Source organism: Bos javanicus, chromosome 19, assembly GCF_032452875.1.
Source record: "Bos javanicus breed banteng chromosome 19, ARS-OSU_banteng_1.0, whole genome shotgun sequence".
Lineage (NCBI taxonomy): Eukaryota > Metazoa > Chordata > Mammalia > Artiodactyla > Bovidae > Bos > Bos javanicus.
In genome coordinates this window covers 39,002,115-39,020,227 of record NC_083886.1, presented here as the reverse complement: position 1 = coordinate 39,020,227, position 18,113 = coordinate 39,002,115, and the positions used below count along the sequence as shown (strand labels likewise).

Genomic DNA, 18,113 nt, shown 5'->3' with positions numbered 1-18,113 from the left:
TTTTGCCTAATGAAGGGAAAGAGTATTCCAGGTAGAGAAAATCATGAGCACAGGCTCAGAAAAGGTACATGGGCAAGTGTGGTGCCAACTATTTAGACAATGCTTACCACTTTGCAAAACACATCTTAACGGGCCATACTTAATCTTCAGAAAAACCCTGAGAGGTAATAATTTATCACCATTCTACGGATGCAGAAATTGGCTAAAAGAGGATATTTGCAGAGTGCTACAGATCAAAGGTTGAACCTCATTCTTCTCTAAGGTTGTGTTTTCTGTCATTGTCCCATTGCTAATGGACCTTATACTTGAAAACAATGTCCCAGTAATAAGGAAGAGACTCACTGAGGGTGAGGGAAGAGACTCTCACCCATGGGCCTCTGCAGTCTGTAGCCCTGGAGAAGGTATGGAGTAGTGTTTTTCTTTGTGTGAGGTTACCCTGTGAGTTGACTTTTGATCATCTAAGTAATAACCAAGAAAAATTCTGGAATCCTTTAAAAACAAATGAAATGTATACTTTGAATAGGCAATAGACACACAGCACATATAAAAGGTACAAGTGTGTGAATATGTGTGTGTACGTATGTATGTTGCAACCAAATCATCAAGCGGCAACCACTGTTGCCAGTTTCTTGAGAATCCTTTCACAGATATTTGGGCATTTTTATTATAGAGAGGTAAAACACTATACCAACAAAACACAAAATCTGTATAGCGTATCAATTCATTTTGCTTCCTGTTAAGTACCTAAGTTTATGACAGGGCCCCTGCTAGATTCATAGATAATACATGATCTAAAGTCCCAAGAAACAGGGGTGGGGAGTAGAAAGCAACAGGTATCAAATTAGTTGTACCTTTATATACCATAATTAGTACAAGGTACAATGTGATAGTGTGAGAGAGTTCCAAGCTATAACAATATGCCACCTATCAGAAGGGACTAATAACAATACTCACTTCACAAGTTTGTTGAAAGGAATAAAGAAAACAAAGTATATAAAGCCCTTGGCACATATTAGGCACTCAATAAATTTTTTTTTTTTCTTTTTTCTTTTTACTCAGTAAATGTTAACACAACATTTTAATTCCCAATAAATGCTGGCTATTATCATTCAGCTTCACAGTCCCTTGTTGGAAAATTCACAAAACTGTGAAGACAGGACTTCCTTTTTACAAACAAATTTGGCGGCAAAAATATAAAGTGAAGCTATTCGTTTTAGTATGAATATTCATATGCTTTCCGGCAGAAATATCAGTATGGTTACTCAGTGCTGCCCCAGGTCCCGCTAGGAGTGTTAGATTATGATCCTGTACTCTTGCTAGGAAGAAAAGGGAAGGCTTTTTTTTCTTGATAGCTTGTGTTCCTTAGCCCATGTGTTTTTTCAGCTTACATATCTCAATAAAGTCCTGAGAAATCCTTCCAGGATTTAAACTCACATCCCCTTGAGTCCTGCATATTCAAAGACTTGTGGGAAGAAATGCTGAGCGTGGAGTCAGGAGGCTTGATTTTTTTTTTTTTTTTTAACCAAGCTTCTCTAGGTCTGTTTCAATATCCCTATGGCAACGCCTAGCAAAAGTGCCTGGCATTTAGCAGGCCCTTCATAAATATAGATCGAATAAATTCTAAAACGAGGTAGTTTTTCCACTCGCAGTTTCTGATTCCTTTCTTCCTTCCTCTTGCTTGTGTTGCAGGCAGGGGGCAATGGCAGCCCGCCCTCCGTGAGTGAGGGTGCAGGAAGGATAAATCACAGACTTTCGGACAGGAAGGGCCCTAAGCGAGTCAACTCCTCTATTCAGCGCCTCCCCACAAAGAAGCTGGAGCCTCAATCCTCCCCCTTGCGCAGGTCTGAGGGTAGCGTTCCTAAATGTGGTAAATGGTCCTCCTCTCTTCCCCTTTCAACGACTGAAAACAAAACATTCCTCAGAGTTGGGCACCCAACCCACACCTAGGAGTTCCAACCGGCCTCAGGACCTACTCTCCCAAAGCGCGGGATGCGCGCAGGCCCAGTACACACTCTTGCCTGGCGAGCTCAGACCCCCACCCTCTCTGGAGGACTGTGGGTGGACGCTCTTGCAGAGCGCTTCTCGCTGCTCTGGGAGGGGAGGGGCGGAGCCAGCGCCGCCCGGGCTAGGGAAGCGAGGGTGGGGACACTCTGTCCCCGCTCTCGGTGGTGCAGGAGCGGGAGGGAGCAGCGGCCGCTCTGGTCGGCGGACGTGCTGCCTAGCAGTCCCGGAAGCGAAGGAGCGATGGCGGAGAGTCCGACTGAAGAGGCGGCGACGGCGACAGCAGGCGCCGGGGCGGCGGGCCCTGGGGCAAGCGGCGTTACCGGTGTTGTTGGTGTTAGCGGCAGCGGCGGCGGGTTCGGGCCGCCTTTCCTGCCGGATGTGTGGGCGGCGGCGGCGGCAGCGGGCGGGGCCGGGGGGCCGGGGAGCGGCCTGGCTCCGCTGCCGGGGCTCCCGCCCTCGGCCGCTGCCCACGGGGCCGCGCTCCTTAGCCACTGGGACCCCACACTCAGCTCCGACTGGGACGGCGAGCGAACCGCGCCGCAATGTCTACTCCGGATCAAGCGGTGAGCCGGGGTTTTTCCTCCCCCAGCCCCGAGCTCCGGGACTCGACCTTCCCCGCCCCCCCACCTTTTCCCACTACCACCCCCTCAACCCCCGCCTCCTCCGCGCTGCCCTCGCGGTGGCCCAACTCCAAGGCCCACGTCTTGCTTACCTGGAGCTTCGGGATCCAAGTCCTCTTTCCCCCCGCCCCACAAGCACCAAGCCCCTCCTAGCCTGTCCAGGTCCGACCCCGCCCCTCAGTAACCTCTCTTGAGCCCTTGGTCTCCAGTCCGGACACCCTCCCCCACACCACCCGACCTCCCGCCCGAAACCCGACCCTTTCGCGCTTCAGTAACACCCCCTCCCGCCCTCTGTACCGCCTCACTCCCCTCTTCCCCACCCGAGCCTTGCTAGATGCTGCCGGGAGGCCCCACCCAGCGGTCCCCTGCGTCGTCTCCTCCCGAGCCCCGTTTGTAATACACACACAGCTTGCTTTGCCCGGGCTGAGACTCCAGGCCAGTCTGGGTTTTTCTTCCCGGCCTCCTCAAACCCCCTCCTCAGAGTCCCCTCCCCAAGTCTAGGTCTGTTCCCCCATATGCCCGCAGCCTTCCCTTGAACCACTTTTCTAGAATCCCAGAACTGTCTGCTCTCACACCTGTTCCAGGAACTCAAGCTTCCTTCACACCCAGCCCCCACCCCTAGTCTCACTTTGGCTTGTAATATCCCACTCAAGACTTTTGTTTTCTGTAGTCTTTCCCCTGAGTCATGTGATTTACTTTCTGAAGCCAATATACCCAATTCAAATATAGGAACAAAGGTCCATGTCCCTTCTGTGCTTATTTCTTGGGTGACTGGTCTTAGATGATATCATTTAATAGAAAATGTTTTTGCGAAATTGTTTAGCGTATAGTACCTATCACAGAGGAAAAGGGAATGCTTTTTAGTTACTGTCAATCCTGAAACCTGTTTGCTGACAACCAGATTCTCTCCCCATGCCCCCATCACAGTCATCCTCATCTGGGTAATCACATTCCCCACATTCCAAGTTCCTTCAGATGTTTCTACCTACTGATTGTTCTGAAAATTAAAGAGCATACTGTGTGTAAAGTACCTGGCCCAGTGCCTGACACAGTTTGCCAACTCCATCGAGGTTGCCACCACTAACTTAAATTCAGCATTCAACTCCTGTACTCCTTTGGCCATTTTCAGCCTTCCAATCCTAACATACCTCTCAGTTCTACCAATACTTCTTTTCCTTTATTCTGTTGCTTATTTGCACTTTTTAATGTCCCTGTGTATCCTCAGTTCAGTTCAGTCCAGTCCAGTCACTCACTCATGTCCTGACTCTTTGTGACCCCATGGATTGCAGCACGCCAGGCTTCCCTGTCCATCACCAACTCCAGGAGCTTGCTCAAACTCATTGCAAGAGCAAGTCCCTAAACTTTCCAACTAGAACGTCCTTCTGTAGATAGACCGTTGCTCACAACTGATCCATTCTAGTTCATGAGTTATGACCTAGAAGTTTTCTCATCTTATGTAGTAATGGTTACATGTCCTCTTCCACATTTGCGATTCTCAGCAATTTCAGAGGATCCCTTCCCCAGCCTGAAGACATTTGTACCCTATTAGTCTCCTGGGCAAAAAGGCCGTTATTGCTCCCTGTTAGCTCACTTGCTTCATGTAATCCACATGCCAACAACGATCTACTATGTGGTTTATAGAATTGGATTTTTAATGGAATTGATTAAGCCTTTCTAGTAACTGAAAAGTCTTCATTTAGCATTCAGGAGTAGTACCTGGGAATCTCGGAGGTGGGGAGTGAATGAAGTGCCATGTGGGAGGATGTGAGAGTAAATGGGATGTGGCTTTTCCAGGGTGACATCTGATGCCATCGGGATCTCTGAATTTTTTTCCCCCCTCTCACTACCCTCCCCCTGAGGAAACAGTGCCCCTTTGATGATAATTTGCTCTCTGCTTGCCTGACAAGTACTCCCTCAGCTGAGATTTCTCAGCCAACAAGACAGTGCAAACATTTGTGGTACCAAGCACCACCTTCTCAAACCCTGGCCTCATTGAGGTGACAACTGTCCTGCTCAAGGGATTCCCCTTTTCTCTCCTCTCCCTCACTCCCTTCCACTTCCTCTTGGTGTTATACAGGGATATCATGTCCATTTATAAGGAGCCTCCTCCAGGAATGTTCGTTGTACCTGATACTGTTGACATGACAAAGGTATGTACCTTGGTGGGGTTTGGGGAAGTTGGGGCCATAAAGTTGAAAGAGCCTGAAAGAGAATATCCAGTTCACATCTTTGATTATACAGGTGAATAAATCAAAACTGCAAGAGAGTAAGTGGCTTGCCCAAGGTCACACAGTGAGGTGGAGCAGAGCCTTGAATAGGTTATTTGTTTTTGGGGTGCCAAAGGGTTCTAGTTGGCTTGGAAAATCCCAGTTTATGCCTATTGTCCAAGCCTAACTATTAATAGGGCTGTCTTTCCCTCAAAAATGGTCCAGTTTGGGTGATAAATTATATGAACATCCTATTGACCACCCAACTCTCCCCCTATCCTGCCATTCTTGACCTTTAAGGGTGGTGCTGTAAATCAGATGAAAAGATGGTTGGGGATGGGGCAAGCTTGAGTGAGCAGTGTTTGTAGTTGCAGGGCCCTGTTTAGGCTCCTGTCCTTACTGATCCTTTTGAATATCCCTTCCACCCCAAAGACCATTCCTGTCTTGTCCACACACAAACACAGAGAAAGCTTAAATTCCTCTGGCATAGATACCTAGACTTCTCTGTCACTGATTACTCTATCTTAGAGATGAATTTTCACTTAAACTGATACTAGGAAGAAATTGGATTACCTAAATCTTGTGTTGTTTAAATGAAAATTCTATCATATAAAGTATCATAGAAATTTCCTAGTATAGAAGTTTCCACATGTTTAACCTAGGCAAGTCCAAATTTCTTACTGTAAGAAATTAGAGTAAAAATTCAGATTTGGTATTTTTTGTGTGTCTCTTTTGTTTTAAATAGGTTTCCCTTTAAATTGAGATTTTCCTTTTTATGTGGTTGGAAATTTTTTCTTGGGACATCTTGTCCTTAGTCAAATATCAGTGTTATATACTAGTCCCTGGGACCCCAGAGTTGATGTCATGTTGATACCATTTGAGCTTGCTATTCCGAAGAACTGAAGGCTAAAAGATAACAAAGGATGCCACCAGGACAAGGTGGGGACTATAGATGGAGGCATTGGATTGCAGGTTCTTTTTCCTTTTGCTGTTTAAATTCTGAGCAGACTTAAGTGCCTAGGAGCCTTTGCAGATGAAGAAATATAACTGAATCAGTTAAGGTTTTCCTCCCTTGGAGAAGAGAAATCTTGTTTGATAATCACAGCTGGAGGAAGAGAATTTAGTTCTAAGTGCTGATTTTTATTATTATTATTTAACCTATGGTTTTGGGGGAAGTTCTGGGGATAGTCTGTGGCTCTGAGTGGACCCTGAGTTTCCCCATTTTTCTTTGTATCTTTCACACAGCTGGATGCTGCCTGAGCCACATCCTCTACAGTAGGTTTGATCCTCTGCAGAGGAAACAGATACCATAGGCCCCCATCACAAACCTCAGCTCTGCCCTGTGATTGGCGCTGTTGTTGTGGCCTCCGATCCCTTTCCTCTTTTCTGCTCATCTACCTCCCCTTTGTGCTACATAACTGGAGGGTGGAGTTGCATCGTACACGTTTAACCTAGGCAAATCCAAATATTCGTACTCAGTTAAAAAGAAGTATTGATTTCTTAAACATTGCTAGGATAATATTTTACAGGTGTGTGTGATATTTTGTATGTTGATGTTCTATTCGTTACATAAAATGCTGATCAGCAAAGTCCAAATGGAAAACATACTTTAAGGGACACTCAAGGGTGATTTTTGGCTAGATCCAATGTTCACCCTGGGCTCTAACTTTAGAATGTAACCCCTGAGTAAGATGCCACTCCACTGTAGTGGGGGTTCGTAAAATTCCAAAAATATTAGTGTGAGTGAGCACAGGCCATTGATTCTGCATGGTGAGGATATGAAATATGGATTCAGATGAAGGTCCTGCTTCTGGTGTGGGTAGCAAGTGGAAGTCAGGAGGGTTTGGGATGGGACATCACCTCACAATTTTGAGATGGGGTTTTATTTTGCAGATTCATGCATTGATCACAGGCCCATTTGACACTCCTTATGAAGGGGGTTTCTTCCTGTTCGTGTTTCGGTGTCCGCCCGACTATCCCATCCACCCACCTCGGGTCAAACTGATGACAACGGGCAATAACACAGTGAGGTTTAACCCCAACTTCTACCGCAATGGGAAAGTCTGCTTGAGTATTCTAGGGTAAGAGGAGACTCCTAAGTGGCCAAGTTGGTTGTCAGCAAATACTACTCTAGGCCAGCCTTTATCAACCAGGGTTTCTCATCTGAATCACAGAACATGGAAAATAATTGGAATGACTGTTTCCTCAATTCTTCCCTGGATGGTACTTGATTATTATCATTCTAGATGCAAAAAACAGAATTTATGATGTACAATGGATGCCTTAGTGAAGTGGTTCACCCCGAGCAGCAGTAACACCTGGAAATTTATAGCCGTACAGAATCTGGGCCCCACCCTAGACTTAATATATCAAAAGCTCTGAGGGTAGGGCCAGCAGTGTGTCTTACAGGCTCTCCAGGTGATTCTGGTGCAGACTGCTGGAGAACCACTACCTTAGGGCATCAGGGCTTAATTCTTTTCTGAGCAGGTTGAGAAAGGCTGCAGATCCTGTGCCATTCAAGGGTGTGAATGTCTTATTTCTGAGTTTCTCGTGAGTGGCTTTGGAGGAAGTGGTGGTGGTGATGATGATTATTATATTTTAACAACTGAATAAAAAATGTTAGATTGGAAATCATACCAGATATGAAATAAGTTTCGAGTACATTTTTGTTTCTAGGTGATGCCAAGATTTTGTTTCATGTAGTTCTCATCCATTCCCTTTTAATCACCTTTGGGGGTTAAAAATTCAGAAAGAAAATATCTTCTAGCATATTCTGGATTAGTCTTTTTAGTGTGATCTGAATTTCCCTGAGTCAGAGAACAAGTAAAAACTGAAGTTAAGAAAGTTGCCCAGACTGGTGATACTGTTCTCTTTCTTCCTGTCTACTCCAGTACTTTTTAGGTTTGTGTAGGGAAAAGGCAGCTGAAACAAACTTGGCCTCATCCCCATTTCTCTCAAATGTAGGGATATGTTCCATGATTGTGGCAGTGAGAAAGTCCTTTAAAGGAGATTGTCTTTAAAGAAGTCCTTTATCTCATTAGAGAATTGTCTGTGCTGGAAAGATGGTGATATGTGTGTCCCATAGTGGTAAGGAGATTTAGTTGTTGCTTCTGTATAGAAGCTGTTCTTGAGCATGTGTTTGTATTAAGTTTTCCTTCATTAGGCCAGTATAAAACTATTTTGAGCAAACATCAGCTCACAGTAGAAACGGGGGAAGTAAGAGGGTGTGGAGTAAAAGTGACACAGTATTGGATGGAAAGGAAAAGCAGCTACTCTGAATTTGAAAATTTGCCGTCAAGAATCAGAGGAGAATATTCCCATGCATACTTAGTTGTCCATTCACTTTATCACCATCATTCCTTTCCTCCTTAACTATAAAAAATATTGGGCTGACTTACAAAAGACATTGAAAGTTTACCCTGTTGACTTCAGTTCCCACATACTAGAAGCTTCAAAGAGTGTGATGTCTAGGGTTCCTGGGGGAGCAAAGCTGAGAAGAGAAGTTGAGAGGCACTATTCCTCATCACTTACTGGCCTTTTCTCAAGACCAGCAGGGAGAAGGAAGTGGCCAGTTAACTTGAACAAGCCAGTACTGTTTTAGGTTATGTTCAGCTTCCAGCTCAGGTGCCATCTCTTCTATTAATTGAGCTAAAACATAAATGTCTTTATGTCCAAGCTTCCCTCCTGCCACCATTCCATCAGGTTTATGAAAGAGCAGTAATTTTGGTGTTTCTCTGTTGTTGAAGATGTTATTCATGTATTACTTTCAAATCCTCCACGCTCTCGGAGTGTCCTTTATTTCCTTTCGTCCTTTGTCAGAGTTATGTAGTCTTCAGAGAATTTGACGATCTTTGGGGGCTTGAAAGAGACTGGATCCCCAATCATCAGTCCCATCACATGGCCTCTATCTAACCGATGGCTTCACTCCCTTCTCTGCCTCTGTGCTCAACTTCTCTCTCCTCTGACTCCATCACCACCCATAAATAAATAAGCAAGCCCTTTGAGATCCATAGAGGTTAACATTTAGACTGTCTTTGGAGTTGTTCTCTTACCTTATTTCTTTCATTTTGATGAAGGGAACCTCCCCTGTCTACTGTTTCTCTCCTAGCCCTGAGAAAATCCCTTCAAAGTTACCATGCTTGCTGTACCCTCTTTTGTGCCACTTGATAAGAGGATTAGTCAGTTGACTGATTTCTGGTGAATGAGAGGAGATGGAGGCTGGGAAATTCCAGAGTATTCATAGTGAAGGAGAAAGTGAGTCACTCACGATGGTGCTGCCAGGCCCCAGGGCACTTGTACACTGGTCTTTCTGTGTGGCCTTTCCCGTCTCTCTGCCTCACGTGCTCCCCTCCCCTCTGCTGTGTTTTGCAGTACGTGGACCGGCCCTGCCTGGAGCCCAGCCCAGAGCATCTCTTCTGTGCTCATCTCCATCCAATCCCTGATGACCGAGAACCCCTATCACAACGAACCTGGCTTTGAGCAGGTAAGGCCAGGTGGGCCCAGCTCTGCAGTGCAGAATATTGAATATAGGGTTTTAAGAGATCTGAAAGCTCTGCTTGAGGGTTTTTGTTTCATTTTTGACCTGGCTCAGTCCAGTGTATTAAACTTGTCACTGTTGGAACTGGCATGTGTGTGTCTTAATAATGAATTTTTTTTCTTACTAAATTACAATAACATTATCAAGTTATTTCCATTGACTTGGATTAATCTACCATGTGGAAGTTAGTGGAGTCATTTGGAAATTGATTTCCACATCTTCCTTGGAAGGTTGCAGCCAGTGGGTTCTTCTGTATGCCTCCATTCTCCAGTATCCCTTTAAGGTGCTCCCAAGTGACTGCTGCTGAGCCAGACTTTCTTCTGGAATCCTGAAGTACTGTTACCTACAGAGCCAAAGGAGCAGTTGTTGGCTAGAGCAAGAATATTTTAGTCAGTGCTGCCAAAGAAAAGGTGGAGGAAACTCATGTTTTCCAAAGGGGGTACCGTATGCCAGCCACTGCCAAACATTTATATGTAACTTCTCACTTAATCCTCATACTACCTTTGCAAAATAAATGTTATCCCCATATTCAGCTGAGGTAGTTGTGACTCAGAGAAGTTAGTTAACTTTCACAAGGATGCACAGATCAGGATGTAGTCCCAGGAGCCCAAAGTTTTACATTATTCCAGAGACCCTTCCAGGGTTACTCGTGAGCACAGGAAAAGAATTCCACTGATATCTCAAAGGATAATAATTCAGTTTAGGTGATTAAAACAGCTTAATTCATTTTGAAACTATTTGAGATAATGTTAACATTGGTGATTCCTTGGAGACCTAAACAAAGGGAAATACCCTTTAAGAATGAACAAAAATTATGCCCTAAGCCATCCTTTCAAACATATAGTGAATGCAATTTCAGGAGTAGTAGAAATGGAAATGGACCCCATTGGCTAACCAAGGAGCTTATTTTTACGTATTGTTTGGAAATTCAAGACATGCGTGCTAAGTCGCTTCAGTCGTGTCCAACTCTTTGCAACCCTATGGACTGTAGCCTGCCAGGCTCCTCTGTTCATGGGATTCTCCAGGCAAGACTGGAGTGGGTTGCTGTGCTCTCCTCCAGGGGATCTTCCCAACCCAGAGATCAAACCTGCATCTCTTATTTCTCCTGCATTGGCAGGCAGGTTCTTTACCACTAGCGCCACTAGGAAGCCCATGTCACTTTCAAGACGTGACTTTTATTCTTTTTGTGTGTGTGTGTGACTTTTATTCTTAAGTCTACCAAACATTCTTGGTTCATTGAACCCTCTTGTCTTGATGGTTTTTCAGTTTCCCAGGCAGAAAGAAATGCCAGACTCTTCCATTTGTTAAATAGTTAGGTCCAAATCACTTACTTCCTTCTCCGATGACTACAGTGACTTAATAATAGGATGTGTACACCTGTTGAGTGCCACACAACTTTTAAAATCATGGAATCAGATCACAGCCACCACCCTCATTTCTCTTCCCTCCTGTTTTCTTATGGTACTTGCTATTTATCAAAGTAGAGACTGAAAATCCAGCTTCACAAAAATAGTGTGTCATCAACAGGAATGTAATACAGGTCAGTATTAAAACTGAACTGCTACCTCAGGGTAATAGTTAGCATGGAGTTTGCACAAGTGTTGAATACTCTTGTTTTCCTCAAAAAGTTTACAGTATCCCACATTGCCCTTGTGATTTTTCTCTGATGCACATTGGGAACTGAGATAGTAGGCTGAAAGCATGTTTCTCTTTCCTGTTCATTTTATGTTTTGATCAGGGCCAAGGCTCTCATTGATTGATGGTGGTAGGAGGGAGCAACAAGGGAAGAGTTAAAGGTTGGGATACCATGCTCTCACATTTTCATGTCAGCTCTCTAAACCAAGTTTGGAGTTTTTCTTTTGAAAATTTCAAGTTCTACGTCTGATAGATAACAGTTGATTCAATGATGGTGGCACCAACAAGCATGTAAAGGAGTTAACCAGGAAGCATCCTGCTATCTATAGGTTTTTCAGGTTGAGACTCCTAGCGTCATTTATAACTTTTTGTCCCACCATTATTCTTACATATGGTTATTTCCCACTTAATCCTTTCTGCAAGGCTGTTCATTTCAAGCTTAGGGAAATTCGATGCATCTGGTTTGCTACTTATAATCAGGTGATCCATAGCAGAGGATGGGTGTTGGGTATGCATGGGGAGAGGTGAGTGGTCTCACGTACTTAGTTGCTCCTCATGTCTGCCATGTAGTGGGAAAGGTATCCTCATAGTTAATTTGCTTGGTTCATATACCGTATACTAATCTAAAGTCTCTTCCCATTGGGTTTTCTTTTTACCTGAATTTTATACTTGGATACTGTGCTATCTGTCACATTATAGGAGAGACATCCAGGAGACAGCAAAAATTACAATGAATGTATTCGGCATGAGACCATCAGAGTGGCAGTCTGTGATATGATGGAAGGAAAATGTCCCTGCCCTGAACCCTTAAGGTATGTGTAAAGAGAGCCCACTTGATACTTGGTATTCCTTTTGGAGATTTAGCTTGTTCATACCTTTGGGGCAAAGTCCAGTGGGAGATTAAAAGGAAAGATGTGGTTCATGCCTTTAAAGAGCAAGTGACCAAAGGGTTATCTAAAAGGAAGTTCAAAGAGTCTCAGTTTTGAGAGAGTGCCAGGCCTGATGGGAAGGATGTAGTCCATGCCCTCGGGGAACCCTTGTTTGATGAGGACCTGGACATATTAAAGACATGTGACTGTTACACAGCCAAATGAGATGTAGAGGACTTCATAATAAACCCATTTCTTAGTGTTCATGTCTACTTCTAGGTGTTAAAACTAGATGAACAAAGAGTTAATGAAACAAACTTTTCTAAGATTTGAAGGGGCTACTTTTATTTTTTTTAGGTTGATATAGGGTTCATGTGGCAACCCACTCCAGTACTCTTGCCTGGAAAATCCCATGGACGGAGGAGCCTGGTAGGCTGCACTCCATGGGGTTGCTAAGACTCGGGCACGACAGAGCGACTTCACTTTCACTTTTCACTTTCATGCGTTGGAGAAAGAAATGGCAACCCACTCCAGTGTTCTGCCTGGAGAATCCCAGGGACAGGGGAGCCTGGTGGGCTGCCGTCTATGGGGTCGCACAGAGTCGGACACGACTCAAGCGACTTAGCAGCAGCAGCAGCAGGGTTCATGTACAGTGTTTCAGGTGTATCTAGGAGAATTTTGAATAAGCTTTGGGATTAGGGATGGCCTCTGGAAAACGATTGGGCAAGTCATGAGTTGAGGTTGGGGTTCAGGTGATCAGTATTAACAGTCAGTCCCATCTTAAAATCCTTAAAATCTAAGGGAAATAAACCATGGGCAGTCAGTGGAAAATAGAGAAAGTAATCTCTATTTTCTATTCAAAGATTTTTGTAGGAAACCAAATCTGGTCATGGGAACTCTAGCTGCTTAATTTGGCATTAAAGTTAGATGGTGAAGCGGTGGTGCCTTCCCCTCTTGTGCCTGACTTCAACTTCTCTGCTTGTTTTCCAGAGGGGTGATGGAGAAGTCCTTCCTGGAGTATTATGACTTCTATGAGGTGGCCTGCAAAGATCGCCTGCACCTTCAAGGCCAGACTATGCAGGTAACAACAGAGCCCCTGCTGCTAGCTCCGGAGACCTTACAACAGACCATTTAAACCCCCCAACAAGGGTGATGTCCACATCGTCATAGCATTCAGAACCAAAAGGAACCTGATGCATTTGAGTCACTGAGACCCAAAGAGAGTGAAGCCATCTGGAGTTAGTTCTAGGTTCCTGGCCTAAAGTAGGTGCTCCTGAGTAGAATCTGAATCATTCTACTTTCTATCCTGGAACTCCTTCCAATCTTGGTGAGCAGTCTTTTCAAACTAAGAATATCAGCCCTCTCTGAATTTAGGGATCATAGAGTCAGTTATTGGAATTTCATCCCTAGTTCAGAGGGGTGCCAAGAGAAAGGATGGTTAGGGAAACATGGAGTGTGCAGTTGTTATTGTTGAAAGATTCCTGTTACAAGGATGGTAACCAGTTGTTCATTCTCTGCCAGAAATGTGCTTCTGCTTCCAGTAAGAATGTAGAATTCAGGCTTGTTTAAAGGAAGAGGTTCTTATTAAACTAAGTTGTAAATAGACTCAAATATAAGCAATAGGTTGAGAATCCTCCTGTCCTGAAGGACCAGTCCTGTGTTTTTTGGATCCTTTACTTGCTATAGAAAAGTGGTGACTTGGCTAAGTGACTAAGATGTCATCAGGTTTTTTCCAGTTCTTTCTGGTCTGTGTTTCCACACACCCAACACCACCAGCCATGGGAGTAAATGTCCTGTTTCCTCAGGTGCTCCTCAGAGATGGTAGTTTCCCTATATTTCCTTCAAGGACTTCCTCCCTGCCTGCCCCATTTAAACTCAGAAGACAGGGCAAGTTCAAGGTTGACTTGTTCTTGAAACTTTTCTAAGAGTACACTGAGGATACTGCATGCTGTAGCTTGTTCCCCATCAAGAATTCTCTTTGCTGGCATCTAGCAGTATTTCTAATAGTCTGTGAAGGAAAAACAATTTCTGATGAGGGAAGGGCAGGAAAAACAGCATCTGGGGAAGAGGAGAGTGGGTGGAAATGGAGCCAGTGATGAAAGGAGGAAGATTTGAGAAATTGACAGCTCCAGATTGTGTGAAGTTCAGCCTCTGGGGACCATAACCCTCACATGTGGAAAATGCAAGCTGTAGTCTCGAGACTGTGCTTTCCATCCACTGGCCCCAATCGTGAGGGTAGTGTGTGTACAGAAGTGTGGCCGGAGTTTATGTGGGAGAGGCAGGCGTTATGTGAGAGGAAGGAGCATATACTTTTTTGTAACTGCCAAGGAAAGAGGTCTCCATTTGTGTAAACTTTGGCCCAGCTACATTGCTGCCATAATCCCTATTTGGCATTTTTAATTCCTTTTTTATATTCTCCACCCCATCCATAGTTATTTTTGAGACTTTAAGGACAGTTATCCCCTTTCCACATGATGTTTGGTGATCTTTGATCTTGAATGACAAGGACTGGCTGCTGCTGCTAAGTTGCTTTAGTCATGTCCGACTCTGCGACCCCATAGACGGCAGCCTACCAGGCTCCGCCGTCCCTGGGGTTCTCCAGGCAAGAACACTGAAGTGGGTTGCCATTTCCTTCTCCAATGCATGAAAGTGAAAGTGAAGTCGCTCAGTCGTGCCCGACTCTTAGCGACCACATGGACTGCAGCCTACCAGGCTCCTCCATCCATGGGATTTTCCAGGCAAGAGTACTGGAGTGGGTTGCCATTGCATTCCCTGGACAAGGACTGGAGTGATGCCCAAAAGTCTGGACAGGAACGTGGTGACTAATCCCTGGGGAGGAGGGCAGGTTCTTATCCAGAAGTCAGAATTCCTGAGTTCTCTACCTGCCTGTGATCTTAGAAAAGTAAATTTCCCTTTTGAGTATAGGGAATGAAGGACAGTTTTTCCCTTGTATAGTTTGTATGAAAGTGAAGTGTTAGTCACTCGGTCCAACTCTGCGACCCCCATGGACTGTAGCCCACCAGGCTTTTCTGTCCATGGGATTTCCCAAACAAGAATACTGGAGTGGGTTGCGATTTTCTTCTCCAGGGGATCATCTGACCCAGAGATCGAACCCAGGTCTCCTGCATTACAGGCGGACTCTACCATCTAAGCCACAGAGAACCTCTCATAGTTTTATGAGGTTAATTGAAAACATCGCCATACTTAATGATTCAGTCCTCGTCTTGAATTTCTCTTCTCTCCTCCTGTTAGTGTGTCCCCCTTTTGCATGTTTGCTTGCTTTTGGGGAATGCAAACACGTTTTAATGTTAGCCCAAGCCAGACCTGTCTGGTTGTTGAACATGCCACAATATTCCTTCCTCTTTCCCCATGCTCAGAAGTTGAGTGTGTACTTCATGTGGGCCTAAAGCTGTCTCTCTAGGGTGAGCCACCCAGACTTGAATCTTCCTTCCCGATTGTCTCCTTTCCCCCCCACAGGACCCTTTTGGAGAGAAACGGGGCCACTTTGACTACCAGTCCCTCTTGATGCGCCTGGGACTGATTCGTCAGAAAGTGCTGGAGAGGCTCCATAATGAGAACACCGAAATGGACTCTGATAGCAGCTCATCTGGGACAGAGACAGACCTGCACGGGAGCCTGAGGGTTTAGACCCTGCTTCCCTCTCCCCTCCCCCAACTCGAGAGTCCCAGCAAAGTCCCTTTCCCCCACCCCAGAGATGGAGAGGCACTGTGTATCTCCCTCCAAATGTGACGCCATCCTGCAAGATGGCAAGAACCAAGCAAGCTCGGATCCCAGGGTGTGGGAGAGGGGAGGCTGTTTCTGATCTGACCTCCTTGGCTCTCGAGCATCTGGGACTGTGTTCATCCCGAATCAGGGGCCAAGGTACCTATGCAGAAGCACCTAGGGCGAGGGCCTCTGGCAAAAAAAACAAAACCAACACACCTCTCCACAGGGCCAGCTCCTTAGGGACAGGTGGGAGATGGAAATTGCAATTCCTAGAGGGAGTGTTCCCAAAAGATTTATGGGGATATCTGGAAGGGAGCTTGGGGTGGGGGGCTGTCTGTGACACTTCAGCAGTCTGGGTGGTTGTCTGTCTGTCTGTCTGCAGTCTTGAAGCAGGGCTCCCCAGTACCCTTTTCCTCCCTGCCTCTACCCCCATTATTTCCCATGGGCCAGCATAAAAGTTTTTCCTAATTTATAGTCACTGTTCTAGACAGACCAAAGAGAAGGAACAGTGGTGGAGTCTAGGCTGCTGATGAGTAAGCTTTACCTAGCACCTGAGCACCTTTCTCCTGTGTCCCCCATTCCCTCACCCATTTTAGATTTAAGACAGAAGGCAAATGTGACTGGGACTGAACCAAGGTCGTGGTAAAGCCTGCACAGGCACCGTAAGAAGCTGAAAATGCCATTTGTTCCCACAATCACTGATTAGAAAAGTCCCCAACACAAGCAGCTGCTGTGTGTATGGGATTAGAGCCACTACGTAAAATAGTCTCTTTAACAGATTTTTCATAAATACTAGTCACAATGAGGGTATTTCTCCAGGGGGTGGGATACAGAGAGGAGGCTGATGCTAGTCCTGTTGTATTTTGTTTGGCTGTCCTTGTGTATTCTCACTTCAGCCTGTAGTCTCACCTCCTCACTTCAAAGCCCAGGGAGTTGTGGGGAACGAGGGTAGCCAATGGCAGAGGGGATGGGGGCTGGGACTCTGAAGACTCCTCCCCTTCTCCACCCCCCTCACCTCCAGCTGCTCTGTCACTGACTGATGGGTGTTTCCCTGGCTGTGTTGCTTCTCTTATCTGTATTTAGCTGCAGTGATCCTTTAGCTGGTTGGCTCAGAAAAATGTGCTTTAGGTGCCCTGTGATACTGGGCATCAAGGGAACCCATCCTTCCTGGTTTTGATGTATTCTCCTGTACTTTCCAGATTCTTACTGTTAGGGCTCCCAGTGGGCTAACAGTGAGCCGCATGACACAGGGCCTCAGTCAGTATCCAGCCACATGTAAAGGGGAGGATACTGGTAATTCGTACCTGCTCTGCCCGCTGCTAGGGAGGCCTCTGCCTTGTGGATCATGGGACCTCCCAGGGGTGGGGGGTGGGAGGGTGGGCACAATGGAGAATGTCCTACTTGGGAGGGCAGGAAGAAAAACTGGACAGTAAGTGGGCTTGGGGGATGGAGGTTTAGCTTAGTACCTAAAGGCTGGGTCTTTTCACAAGGAGACTCAAAAAGGGACCCTGCTTCCAATTTTCCCTCTTCCATTCCCAGCGCTAGTACAGGGCTTGGAAGAATGCCCTTGGTCTGTTGGTCCAGTGTCATCTGTCATCCATTTAAGTGTTCCCACTTTCAAGTGACAATCCTCCTTGGCCCTGCCATGAGCAGAGCATGTCTGGCATACCAGCCTGACTTTTACGCCCTAAATCTTGAGTTGAGGAATATATATGCACAGGAGTCAAAGAGATGTCTTTATATCTGACTGTACATAAATGAATTTTTTTTTTTCCTTTTTGGTGCAATAAAGTTTGTTTTGGCAGAAGGAGGAAGCGCCTGTGGGTGTGGGAGGGTTTGTGTAAAAGGAAGAATGTGATCATTTTGACAAACTTTTCACCTAGGCCTGAAACTGTCGGATAAAGATAGTGCTCATCGGAAGCCAGAAACTTGGGTTACGTGATATGGTGTGGAAGCAGGACTGCTAATGACAAGAAGTTTCCATCCATCAGAAATACAGTCCTTTTTTTGAGGCTGTAACTTTGGCAGGCAAGGAGAGGAATGCCACCTTGGTCTCAGTTGCTTCCAAAGAAATACCTATTCTGGAAGTGAACATGTCCTAAAGGACAGGCAGAGCTAGAGACAGGCTCAGACTATATATCCCCTTGGTAAGGGAAAGGTGTGTCAATGTGGATATCCCAAACCATTGGGTTTTCAGTTTTCTGACAGCAAACCAACCCTGGGGAATTTAGAATTAAAGACCATGAAGACAGAGCTTAACTTTGGCCACCCAGCTCATCACCTTCTCTATTCGCTATGGAAGGCTCTTGCTTTCTGGTACAGAGGCTTCTCTGGATTGACCATCTGTATAGGAAGAAATTAAATATAAAATCTATTAACCTGTGCCATGCAAAGCTAGATAAAGGCAAGTGTGGGCTCTGGGGTTAGTTGGCCTAGGCTCTAACTTGAGCTCTGCTTAAGGTGGTAGGTGGCCCCTGTCAATTAAGATTCCTCACCTGAAAGGTTAGGGCACCTA

At 45.5% G+C, this 18,113-nt stretch overlaps 1 protein-coding gene across 1 annotated transcript; it reads left to right on the top strand.

Moving 5' to 3' along the window:
• Nucleotides 1-2,132: 2,132 nt before the first annotated feature.
• On the top strand, nt 2,133-17,405 carry UBE2Z (ubiquitin conjugating enzyme E2 Z). Its single transcript, XM_061391471.1, has 7 exons — nt 2,133-2,567; nt 4,702-4,774; nt 6,725-6,912; nt 9,203-9,314; nt 11,703-11,815; nt 12,863-12,953; nt 15,350-17,405. The coding sequence occupies exons 1-7, from the start codon at nt 2,245-2,247 to the stop codon at nt 15,518-15,520; spliced, it is 1,071 nt and encodes a 356-aa protein (XP_061247455.1). The 5' UTR covers nt 2,133-2,244; the 3' UTR covers nt 15,521-17,405.
• The last annotated feature ends 708 nt before the right edge of the window (nt 17,406-18,113 follow it).

What these genes read in the sequence shown, in the direction of transcription:
- UBE2Z (XM_061391471.1), top strand. Translation starts at nt 2,245, where the DNA reads ATGGCGGAGAGTCCGACTGAAGAGGCGGCGACGGCGACAGCAGGCGCC. An exon ending in TGTCTACTCCGGATCAAGCG is followed by an intron (nt 2,568 to 4,701) that starts GTGAGCCGGGGT and finishes GGTGTTATACAG; the next exon opens with GGATATCATGTCCATTTATA. An exon ending in ATACTGTTGACATGACAAAG is followed by an intron (nt 4,775 to 6,724) that starts GTATGTACCTTG and finishes TTTATTTTGCAG; the next exon opens with ATTCATGCATTGATCACAGG.